The sequence below is a fragment of the Pollachius pollachius genome, assembly GCF_949987615.1.
Source record: "Pollachius pollachius genome assembly, chromosome: 4".
NCBI classification, from domain to species: Eukaryota; Metazoa; Chordata; class Actinopteri; order Gadiformes; family Gadidae; genus Pollachius; species Pollachius pollachius.
In genome coordinates, this window is record NC_136937.1 from 1412554 (window position 1) to 1424708 (window position 12155).

The 12155-nt window shown below is 46.8% G+C and overlaps 2 protein-coding genes and 1 long non-coding RNA gene across 3 annotated transcripts in view; 1 reads left to right on the forward strand and 2 right to left on the reverse strand.

Moving 5' to 3' along the window:
• LOC307074554 overlaps positions 1-2809 on the reverse strand; it is a 6477-nt gene extending 3668 nt beyond the window's left edge. Inside the window, exon 1 of the long non-coding RNA XR_013811802.1 lies at positions 2648-2809. This is a non-coding gene — a long non-coding RNA (uncharacterized lncRNA). The remainder of the gene's footprint in view (positions 1-2647) is intronic.
• Positions 2810-3380: 571 nt separating this feature from the next.
• crebl2 (cAMP responsive element binding protein-like 2) lies at positions 3381-6721 on the forward strand. The gene is made up of 3 exons (XM_079735838.1): positions 3381-3615; positions 4239-4436; positions 4966-6721. The coding sequence occupies exons 1-3, from the start codon at positions 3601-3603 to the stop codon at positions 5119-5121; spliced, it is 369 nt and encodes a 122-aa protein (XP_079591964.1). The 5' UTR covers positions 3381-3600; the 3' UTR covers positions 5122-6721.
• Positions 6722-6941: 220 nt separating this feature from the next.
• gpr19 (G protein-coupled receptor 19) lies at positions 6942-10796 on the reverse strand. The gene is made up of 2 exons (XM_079735999.1): positions 10682-10796; positions 6942-8908 (listed from the first exon to the last, which is right to left on the reverse strand). Exon 2 carries the CDS (start codon positions 8883-8885, stop codon positions 7566-7568), a length of 1320 nt encoding a protein of 439 aa, XP_079592125.1. The 5' UTR covers positions 8886-8908; positions 10682-10796; the 3' UTR covers positions 6942-7565.
• Between the last annotated feature and the right edge of the window lie 1359 nt (positions 10797-12155).

The window sequence follows — 12155 nt, forward strand, 5'->3', positions numbered from 1 at the left end:
TGAATTACGTTGCTGTGATCTCGCCCAAGTTACTACACGCCTCAAATCAAAAATATTTGATTATGAACATTACATATTAGCAAATCTCAAAGATTCGCCTATTGCGACATTTGGTTTCTCTTACGGTTTGACATAATTAAGCAATGAATGTCGCAATAAAAAAATGTGTGGCTTCCTTATTATATGAGATTGGTATTCCTTTGAACTAAGATACTAATTGAAGCGAATAGGTCACTGGCATTCTCCTGTTTATAACAACCTCTCTAATTGGTGTAATTAAGTGAGACATCCTAGCTAGATGGACCATGTCAGAACAGCCCAGCCGTACGCTGCATATCAACTGTACTTATCTGTTTTACAACCAGGTCACATGGGCCGATTGCCAACAATGAGGGATATATTGCTTTTTCGTTATTGTTATTGTGTCAACGAAAAGGGTAACGAATGTTTTGATGAGTCAACCAGAAATCCCTGAAACGTCATCTACAGTAATAAGTCCTTCATGACCTAAACTAGCCTAATGAGCATGTGCCACTCACACAGTCCACATTGTGGGAATATTTCAGTTCATATCTCAGTTCCTCTCTGAAGATAAGTCTGGCCTCGATCTCTCGCAACTTCCAAAACCCAACAAGTGGACAGGCCAATCAGGGCCGGGGGGGATGGAGTATTAGCTCAACAGATCAGGATGATTCTCACGGGACTAACCCGACCCATCTACGTGAAACAATGGGGCTCAGCCCTTATAATACATGGATGAGGACCTCATTGAAGCCAAGGTCTCATGTCTTCGAGCAAAGGTTGAGTTTAATGTAAGCATTATGTGTGTCCATTAGGTCAGCCATTGCAATCCTAACCATCCCTAGAAGGAGAGGGTTTTTCTTTGCTCTTTAAGGGGGGGGGGGGTCATAAAACATGGTCTGTGAAGCCCTTTGAGCTATGCAAATAAACTGCACTTGACTGACTTGAGTGGTCACCTTTCAAAACAATCATTCCCATCCTCTTGGAAGTGGCGATGTGAGGGGCAAATGTTTATTATCTTTTAAAGACATTAAACGTTAAAATCCCAACCCAGGGACAGATGCAGGCTCAGAAACAAAATAGGGTCATGTGATTGATGACAACTATGTGTGACGTTACTTTCCACTTTAAATGACGTTCAGATTTGGCCGGCGAGTGGTGTGGACTGGTTCAGGTCAAGGTTTGTCTTTGGAAAAAGTGGCTTTTAGCAAAACTCATACACACAAATAGGACCACGCTGATATTAACCTTATTTCAGATTCACTATCTTAAGTGGGTATGCTTGGTCAATACTAGCTATTTTATTCTTACTTTGAATCTTAACTTTCTTTTCACAATTCTGGCAAAGTGCATCCATTGTATTTTCTTCCCATCAATTATTTCCAAATACTTCATATAATATTAAAATCCAAATGATCAAATCAGCGTGTCATTTCAGTTGTACGTAATAACCTGTATTTAACAGTAAATAACAGGTTGAAATAATGTATTTGTACCAGATTTTGCATAGGATCAATCTAACAGAAATGCCTTATTCATGCCCCCAACTGATACTGCGATAGTTCCAGCTGCTCATGTTTCCTGTGGAAGTTTTTTCTGATAAAAGAACGGCATGTAATATCAGGCCAGACAACATCTCAGACATCTGCTTCCTGAAACACACACCGTTTAATCGGGATGATCACACTCTAAACGTCTCACTCTCCCCGCCAAGCATCAAGTCTGCTTCTATCAGCTGGTACATCTGGTTAAAACATGTAATTAAGACGGGGAGAGCGGGCTGAGGCAGACGACAGTAAACATACCTTACTAATGTTTCATATAAACTAGTCTGCCTATCGCCTAGCCCCAAGGAACCAATCTCAATGACCCTGTAGCTGTAGACACCTCAGGTTGTAATCATTAACATGATGTGTGCAAACTGTTATTATATTAGCCCTTTAACTTCCTTTATCGGTAGAGAAGATGCAAAGACGAGGTTATTACAGGGATTGTTATCAGATGATTCAATTGATTTAATAAGCGTTTTGCTTTGAGGTCTTATAGTAAACAGCTTAAGTATAGTATGAGTCTGTGTTGTGACAGCTGATTGACAGATTGGAACATCTTTCTGTGACAGCTGATCGACCACAGTATACACAGTCGACGACAGGCATATACACAACAACTGTACCTACACATGGCATATTCTTCACCCCTCATATCAAAGAGACAACAAATAAACCACAGGGTAAGCATAATAAGTCGACATGGCGCTCGGTCATCCTATCAAATGATGGTTTCACCAAGAGTGATTTTAAACTTAAGTTTCACACTGCTCGGGTCCAGTTCCAGTCCAAAGTTATCGTGTCCGCAGCGGGCGACATTGGAACACAGTGTTTAAATCGCAACACACATTTCGTACGCCGATATCGCGTCGGTCAAGCGAACTCGACAGGTCGACGCACAGAAATATGTGCGATGGTTTCCCAAAGTATCTCCATATCGCAGGTCTTTTTGAGTCGTTTTGTTTTATGCTGTGTTACGTTCAGAGCCCCTGTCCGAAGACACATGGGGAACAACTCCATAACTAAGGCCTCGTAGCGAGATGCTGCCGAGTCGCTCATTAGAAATTTCGAAAACTCACCGTTAGAGAATTTGTCGTGAAAATGACTTTTTTTTCGCCATACAGCCCAGTGTTGGAGTTTAATAAAGACACTCCATGTCCCCCCAGCCAGGACGAAGAGAGCAGAGCGAACGATACTGCGCACGGCGAAGTTATATAAAAGAAAGAGGTTCTCTCGTTAGTAAACTTCTGCCATAAGACATGAGGTCATTGCGATAAAAATAAAAGGATGCCGTCATCGCGGCTCCAGTCAGAGCGCAGCGGTCGCTCTTAAAGGCGCAGGCGCACGCTTCAAAGTCCGCCAGAGGATAGAGTTATATAAAAAGGTAAATCGATGCGGACGTTTATTAGATCTATAGAATGTAAAAAAATAAATAAAATAAAGTGTTCTCCTACAGTCCTTCCATACAAGTCGTGATGTTTAACTTTTTGAAGGGTGCTTCACAAGTACTTCCTTTTTTCAAGTTTGTATACCTTCACATGACTGTAACATTTCAAAGGAATATTTAACTTGATGTTTATCATTTGATACACCCTCAAATATGACCTGAATTACATTTCCAGGGTTAGTATAATATAATACTATAATACTATAATACTCGCACACTGCAGTTGTCAAAACACTGGCTCCAAAAAAACCGTTGCAGTTCCGAACCATCCGCTTGGCGGCAGTGCAGGCTCGAGCATGGCACGACGGCGACGAGGGGGGGTCTGACGTACTTCCGGAACAGAACCACAACAGGAAGTATGAAAGTGATGTAAACACAAGGCAATAGCTTGCAATTCCAGAACGTTAACAATCTGAACGTTATGTATGGATGCTTGGAGGAGGCCGACGATCGTCCATCCGTCCGTATAAACGCATCTGGTGAAACAGTGGTCACAATCGTGGTCGTCTTTTGTCCCGTAACGTAATTACTCTGCGGTTGGCAGCACTGGGGAAAGAAGCGCAAGTGTTTACGTCGGGTACTAAAATGGATGACAATAAGGTGAGACAAAACACCACAGCTCACTATTCGCTTGTTTCATTAAACAGAACTCGATGGCTGGATGGGTCGAGTATTGTCGCAGTCGACCCTACCGTGTTGCGTGTGTGTTTGTGTGTTTTGTGTGTTTAGCCAGCAGAGCTAGAATACTGGGCCTGTAGGCACACTGCGAGGCTCAGGTCTTACTGCCCTCGTAGACGTCTTTCCATCATAGTGATTGGATCCTAATGGTGCCCCTTCTCGTTTACATCTGGAATGTGTTTTTCCTCAATCCTAAACGCGTTAAAATGATAATCAATTAATTGATCAAGCATTCGATGCAAGCCACAGTGCTTGCATCCCACTCTACTACTCTCTACTTTGGACACCTCCTTCATGATGATAAGAGAATGGAACATGGCAACTCAAATATAAAAAGGCTAAGAGATCCACATTTTGAATTATTGTTGAGTCGTTCAGTGGTGATTAAAGAACAAGTTTACTGAATTATCGCGGTTAACAAAATGTAAACAAAATAAAAAAATCTGCATGCAAAGAATACCTTAGGAATTGCGGCTGCAGACACTGTAAATAGTATGCAACAGATTAGATGGGTTGATGCATTGTGGTTACTATTTATTTGACAGATTGTGGCGGGTAAAGTGAAGAAGCCGGGGAAGAGAGGACGTAAGCCGGCCAAGATCGACCTGAAGGCCAAGCTTGAGAGGAGCAGGCAGAGTGCGAGGGAGTGCCGTGCTCGGAAGAAGCTCCGGTACCAGTACCTGGAGGAGCTGGTGTCCAGCAAGGAGAGGGCCATCTGTGCCCTCCGCGAGGAGCTGGAGATGGTAACTCAAATATACATGATGTATACAAACCAACCCCTAACCTTACCCAGACTGGACACATCATCCCTAACCACACGCACGGTGGATTAACCTACCCTCACCCTACTCAAACCACACTCACCAAGCCTAACCACACTCACACTGGAACCAACCAACCCTAACATTCGACTAACTAAGCCAGAACCTACTCGCCAACCCTAGCCCTAGTCAAACTAGACTCGCCAAGCCTAGCCACACTCACACTAGACTTAGCCTTACCCCAAACCTTCTCGAAATGGACTCACCAAACCTAACCCTGATCTCATTGCTCATTATGTCCAGGGCCCGATACTTAATTATCTGATTTATCTTTTAGTAATGTGTGTCATATGTTCAAGATACCTTACAGTGACCCCAATCAATTAAATCCAAATGACCAAACTAGATTTGTCGTTTCTTAACTAAAATCGTTCACTCGTAGTGTGTAGTTTCTTTCGTCCCCCAATGTGACCCCCTCTCCTCCCGTTGGGACGACCTCTCTCCTCCGCAGTACAAGCAGTGGTGCTCCGCCATGGACCAGGGCAAGATCCCCTCGGAGATCAAGGCCCTGCTCACGGGCGACGACCAGAAGGCGTCCCACGACGGCAGCGCCAAGACGTCCAAGAACAGCAAGAACAGCAGCGGCAGCAGCAACAACCAGGGCTGAGCGGGGCGCGGCCGCCGGCCGTCGGAACTAGAGGAAGTCATGCGGAAACACGAGATGGATGGAGAACCGACCGCATTCACAGGAAATCGGGGGAACCGTGTCGACACAAGCGGGGGGTTCCGAGAGCGCACACATACATCCCCGGACGGGGGGGGTAGGCGACCTCACGATTCCAACCACAGATCGGGCGATCGATTATTAACTTTGTTTTGCTCAGTCCCACCGTAGATAAACGCATAGGCATGTATAGATATGTTACTTTTTTGGGAGTGGGGCTGGCGAGGTCCTTGTGGATTGACTTGTTGTTCCCTGAATATATACATACGATGCCGTTTATGTTGTGTGCACCCGATACTCTCTCCGTAACGTACGCTGTTGCCGTGGCGATAGACTCCAACAAGCGTTTTCTCTGAAACTCAACTCGCGGGGTTGTACTCGCCGACGTGGCGCGCTCCGACTACAACTCTTTTTATTTTTTCTTTGCTATGTTTTTACATTAAGTATGGTGAAATCATACCAACCCATGGAAAGTCATTAAGATAAACACGCAACGAGAGGTTGAGGTGAGTTCAGGATTACTACTACTGACGAGAACGTAGTCCAAACACCGAGGAATTGATATGTCGATGGGATATAGTTTTGTATTCGTATTTTATATTGGATCTGAGAAAGCACCGTGCCACGTTTTGTATTGTGGTCATGAATGTATTGTGAAGAGTGTTCGGATATTTTTTCTCTTTTCTTTTCTTTTTTGAGGGGTGGAATTAATCCCAGACCATTTGCTCTTTTACGTTAACAAAAGTTTGTTATATTTCATACAATTGTATAAATGGAGACTCCTGAGAAATTGCTATTTTTGTCTGACAAAAATAGGGCCCTTCCTTGACCTGGTCGGTCAGTTACTTTACGTCCACGTGTGATGCCTATGCTATTTTATATTTGGAGCCTTGAATTCATATTTAATAAGCCTTTGAATTAGAAAGTTGCCTTTTGGGGCATATTTTTGCATCGATAAATGTAATGTCGCTTTTCTTTGATATTGTTTCTTGTTGGAAGCCGCGCGTGTAATCAAGGTAAGAAAATGCTCACTAAAGGGAGGACGAAATGAAAAAGTCACTTTTAAATCTTGTGTCAATGTTTATGACAATCATCTAACGAAACATCTGTCCGTGTTAAAGACACATTTTTTCTTTGGATTTTCAGCTGAAATCTTTTTTCAAAGTTAAGTTAAGTTAAAAAACGTTTGTTGAGTTCACCGCCACTTGGATTCAAATACACTAAACACAAAATGCTATTCACAGACTTGTTATTTACAGTCATTAAATCAATAAATAATCTTTTTTATGTTAATCAACTCTTATGTACCGGTATGTATCGTGTGTGTGTGTGTGAACAAGCCTTGTATGGTTTTGATTTCTGTCTTAAAGTACAGGTAATAGCCAGGTCATAACACTGTTTCCAGGCAGACTGGGGTAAACACAGAGGGCAGACAGACTGTGGTGCTCTTCCAGTGTTTCAATGCACCAAGGGACCAATAGGAAGGAAGGAAGGAAGGAATGGCAGGAATAGGATTTGCTAATAAAGTGGTTACTCTGTGGAGAAGGACGTAGGTGTAACCATGGCGATCGAAATAAAAATCGCATATGTCAATCCATTTGTCTTGGTTGATTTTGTTTTACAGCACTGGGAATACATTTTACACGACGCCGTTAACAAACTGGCTCTGAAGAAAATTCAATGTGTCCATTTTTTTTATTATTATAATTCCCACATAGAATATGATTCACTTTTTTTTTTTTTTCAAACACGGTAGTTGACAGCGTACTGAAATAATACATTACACGGGCAGAATTAGAAGACTTCACAAGAAAATGTAGCGTTGAAATGATAAATCGTCTCGACAGAATCACTTACGTTTTGTTTTTAAGGAATACAAATCCACGGTAGACATTAAAGATGAGCTGGCTGTGGGCCGTCACTCAAACCGGGTCGTCACAGACCTCGGATCGGAACAGGTGAACGAAAGATGAACGCATCACTGATGATCACAAATACATTCTGTGTGCGCGTGAGTGGTTCTTATTTCACCAACGATGACCTCGGACAAAAGGGGTACGACTGTACACAGACTCTTCTACCTGAGGGACCCCTTGTGCTGCCATATCTACAGTGTATGTACACACACCGTCGACGACGCCGACAATGATACTCATAACTATATATATATTCAGTAAATACATATACGTTTGAAATTTTTGCTGATTTTCTTCCAAAACATACAAATACCCACACTTCCCTTTCCCACGGGGGACTTCCGTTAAATGTAAAAAACGGATTGATTACCTCCCCCCTGGACTTGTGCATTTCAAAGCCATTCTCCTTTCAAAATGTTGATTATCATCCACGTTGCGTCGAGGGCTGGTTTAGGGTCAGTGTGGCTCCGGCTACACGAAGGTGTTGGGGGGGTTGGCGTTGATGGGCCAGGCCAGCTTCTTCTCCTTGGCCTCGCGGTCGAAGGTGTCACAGATTGAGTCCTTGGTGGGCGCCTTGGCGTGCACGGGGACGTCCACCACGCCCACGTAGTTCTTCTTGGCCATGCGCGTGCTGGCCGTGATGGTGTACGCGTTGCTGCGGTAGCACTTCATGGACGACATGCAGAAGGTCTCCCTCAGGCCCCGGCGGAAGTTGGCGTTGTACACCGAGTACAGCGTGGGCTTGGACGCCGTGGAGCTGAAGGAGATCCAGGCCACGGCCGTGAAGAACAGCGCCCCCTGGCGGTGGGAGCCGCCGGCCGACTCCCGGGGGTGCCAGAGCTGCGCCGCGTAGAAGGGCGTCCAGGTGAGCAGGAACACCGAGTTGAGCATGAGGAACATCTTGATGGTCTTGACCTTAGTCCTGGGCACGATGTTCATGGTGCGGCGCAGGGTGTGGCCGTCGGCGCTGACCCGCCAGATGTAGCGCACCACCCGCTGGTAGAAGGACGCCATCAGCGCCACCGGCGCCAGGAAGCCCAGCAGCAGGTGGGCCGCGCCGTAGACCACGCCCCCCCAGGTGTACGGCAGGAAGAAGTCGCAGTGGCCCGCCCGCGACGACCACGCCCCGCCGTAGAAGAAGAGGCAGGGCGCCACGAAGGCGGCGTCCAGCACCCAGGACGCCAGGATCATCTTCTTGGCCTTCTCGCGCGACACCTTGAAGCTGAGCGGGTACACGATGGTGTAGAAGCGGTCCACGCAGATGGACAGCAGCACGTACACCTGCACGCCCGGGCACAGGTGCTGCAGGTAGCGCACCAGCTTACAGGCGGCGGCGCTGAGCGGCCAACGCCCGGCGCTGACCTGCAGCAGGACGAAGGGCGCGCAGCCCAGCGACAGCAGCAGGTCGGCGCACGCCATCGACACCACGAAGTAGTTGGTGGTGGACTGGGTGCGGCGGCTGCGGTGGATCACCAGGCACACCAGAGCGTTGCCCAGGATGGAGACCAGCCACAGGACGCCGAACACCAGCCCCAGCACCGCCACCTCGGCCGGGGCCAGGTCGTAGGTCACCTGGAGCCCCGCCCCCAGGGTGGCGTTCTGCGGGCCGCCGGAGGCCCCGCGGCGCTCCGAGGGGAGGGCGGCAGTGGAGGTGGGGCTGAGCGGGACCCCGGAGGAGGAGGAGGAGGAGTTGTCCGCATCGGAGAAGTTTAGGAAGAGCGGGAAGGAGAACGAGGGGGAATACAGGGAGGGCTTGATGGCCAGCAGGCCGGTCGATGGCGCGTAGACCATGGTCAGGCTGGCAGGGAGACGGCCTGTGGGGGAGGGAGACGGGTCAATGGACGGGTAGTCGGTAGACAGACAGACAGACTAGGTTAAATACACAGACAGTGTGACGGTAAGGACTACGCCGACGCTTCGACGCAGTCGTGAACCTGTTTCGGGTTCCGCCTCGGGTTTCAGTGAGCGGACCAATCACAGCCCTTGCTGCTGCGTCGCCTCGACGCAAGGTTACAATTTTTGGGAGGCGTTGCGGTGGATGTAATGGGTCCGTAAACCCCCTTGCGTTGTGTCGACGTGGAACCAAAATAGACAGTTTAATAAACCGTGGGACCAATACGGATAGACACACCGTCAGACAGACGGATATACAATCACAGACTGACGGACACTAGTTCTTGGCTAAACTGAACGTCTGAGACAGTCAATGCCAGCCCGGCCTTGTTTCAAGAGAGGGAGAGATGGGTCGGTTGGTGAGAAATGAGCTCAAGCTCAAGCGACTCAGCTGTCGAGGACTTAAAATAGCGGACGTTGACTGAAGTCACACTTTCACACAGGCCACACTCCCCTGTGTACTCAAGGCGGAAATTGCATGTGAAATACAATTCGGCCGTTCAAAACAATCTTTCGGACGATTTGTTTCTCTGGTAAACCTTTGGTATGACAAGTCGGTCCAACAGTATCAGCCTATTATGTTTTTCACACTATTTCTATAATACGTTAAGCCTATTGTCGCGGCTGATATAAACTTTTAAACAACCATATATCTTCTTAACCTTCACCATGTCGACCAGCTCAAGACACCACCTCGTTCAGAAGGCACCTTAGCGGCCTGAATAAATACACATTGTACTCTATCTTATTGAACCACTCCTTTACGTCTACAGAGAACAATACAGCAACTCCTCTGGCTTTCACCCCCCCCCCGGTGGATTGGGGCGAACAATTAAGGTCGCGCAGGGACCGCTTTATGCTTATCTGAGCGTCCTCGTGTGTTTACTGTGGTGGATTCACTCTAGCAACCGAATTCACTTAGCAGCCGGCAGGCCCTGGCAGAAAAGGCACCCTCACCATCATCCCGCTGCAGATAGCCGATTGGTCCCCCCACTACGAGAGACCACAAGCACAGGCAGCAGCACAGCCTTGAGTCAACAACGCACAGGGCCCACGGGACGTGCTGTAGTTGTATTCAGGTGTTTTTGTATCGCTTGTATTTGTGTGTTTATTTTTATTTATAGGATTGGCGATATACGACAACCCTGGTGATTAAGAGTCAGGGTCGAGCGAAAATGAAGTTAACACGCAGTTGTTATCACACACATCCCACACCTTGGAAGAGTGGGACCTGGGAGAATGATGTTGCACCGTTTAGGTGTACGGTATGTCCATTTACGGACCTGTCTGTGTTTGGTTCAGTAGGTGTGTAATGTCATCGCCGCTGAGAGGACGCGGGAAGGCGACGCGGGAAGGCGACGCAGGCCTGCACGCTTTCCGCCTGTTGTTTTTTTTCGATCGCGTGTCTCGGTGACGCAAAAACGTCATGAAAACGGTCGAAATGTATGGAAAAACGCACTGTGGGTACAGGAGAACACGGGGTTCTTTCTACGGGGAACGCATAAATATTCGGCTACAGGAGATACAAAGTTAACTGTGCATGTATTGTGAGGCATATAATGTAGCTGTTTTAATAGTTGGTTGAACTGAATGGCATTTGTCTCACTATATAAATATCAACATCGGATTAACCTGAGCTCCATTCGCCTTCTCATTTTCCCATATTAGATAGAAAAAAAAAAAATCACACACACCTGTCGAGGGAAAAATAATCGTTGCATTTTTTTCCCCCCTTTCTCCTTCGTCCTCCTGGCTGGAGATCTTCAACCAGGTCCGTTAAGGCATCCTCATCCTCAGAGTGGCGCCCGAAATCAGCGTCCGTGTTGACATGTTGACGTGTTGTCGTGTTGCCGTGTTGTCGTTATCCGGACCAGAACGGGATGTCACCGTTATAGGGGCTGTGAGGGCGGGCAGGGAGGGTGGTCGTCGCCGTCGGTGTTTTTCACCAATCATTTGTTTGATTGCGCGTGCCCGCGTGTGGAATGGAGAGGCGTCCGCGTGCCCGACGCACGTCCTTTACGCCTTTGATTGGTGAATACATTTTTAAAATTCACCGTTATGATACGTAATCAGTATGAGAATCTAGCCTGGCTTTGTTTTGTATTTAATTGAAGGTGATTGGGATGATAGGAACCGCAGAGGCATAGCCTCCCTAATGAATTAATAAATAAATTAAATTAGTCATCGCAAATGGACACTTCATCTACCACTGGACTCAAGTGTTGACGTCAGAAAATGTTTTTCATTAATTTGGAGGTCATCAAATAGGCGAACATTCATACAAATAGAATCCACCCATTTTAGCCTTATTAATAAGCAATGTCCATTTGAGAGAACAATCACATAACCTGATTGATATAGCTCCGGTTTTTGTTTATTATAGTGTCCAGGAAATATATTGACGTAGTCAGTACTGCAATTAGAAAGGGATCAATACCCACTATTGTGACTTGTCCATATATGGTAATGTCGGCCATAGGCTTAATGCTGTACCTACTTCTTCAAATCAACTGTACAAGTTCTAATAATAAAAGTCTGAATAAAAGGTGTGTAGGGTTCAGCAAAGTGTAGGCCTGTATAGAAACATTCGTCTTGGCTGTACATAGACCTGCTACATGGCTCTAACATGGCCTGGGATGTTGAGGCTGAAGACCACCAGAATCCCTTCTTTCACATTTGTTTAGGTTTCATAGATGAAAAATGTACTATTCCCAAGCGGAAGTCACCTGACAACTCCATAGTCACAAAAGACTCAGACAAAAAGCATAATTCTGCCTAATAATGTCCTTTAGATGTTACTAACTTAGCATAACCCAAAGCCGATCACATACCAGTCTGTTTAGCGCTATCGAAAAGTGACATACACCCTGGACACGAGGCGGTTGCGAGAGCCAAGCGTCCGAGCGTGCAGTGGGGCGGGACCTCTCTCCGTGTCAAACCAATCCAGGTACCGTCAACTGTACTGTGATTGGTTGGAACCGGAGGGAGGCACCGCCCGCTGTACGCTCGGACCCTTGGATCCGAGCGACCACCAGTGACAAAGACGAGGCCGGCGCGTAGCGCTGCCGAAGCATATCGCCATGGCAACCACAACAGCGGGAGGAGAGGACGGTTCTTTTGAGTGTGAGGGAGGTTCATAAGTGGGGAGGAAACGAACAAAACGAGGAA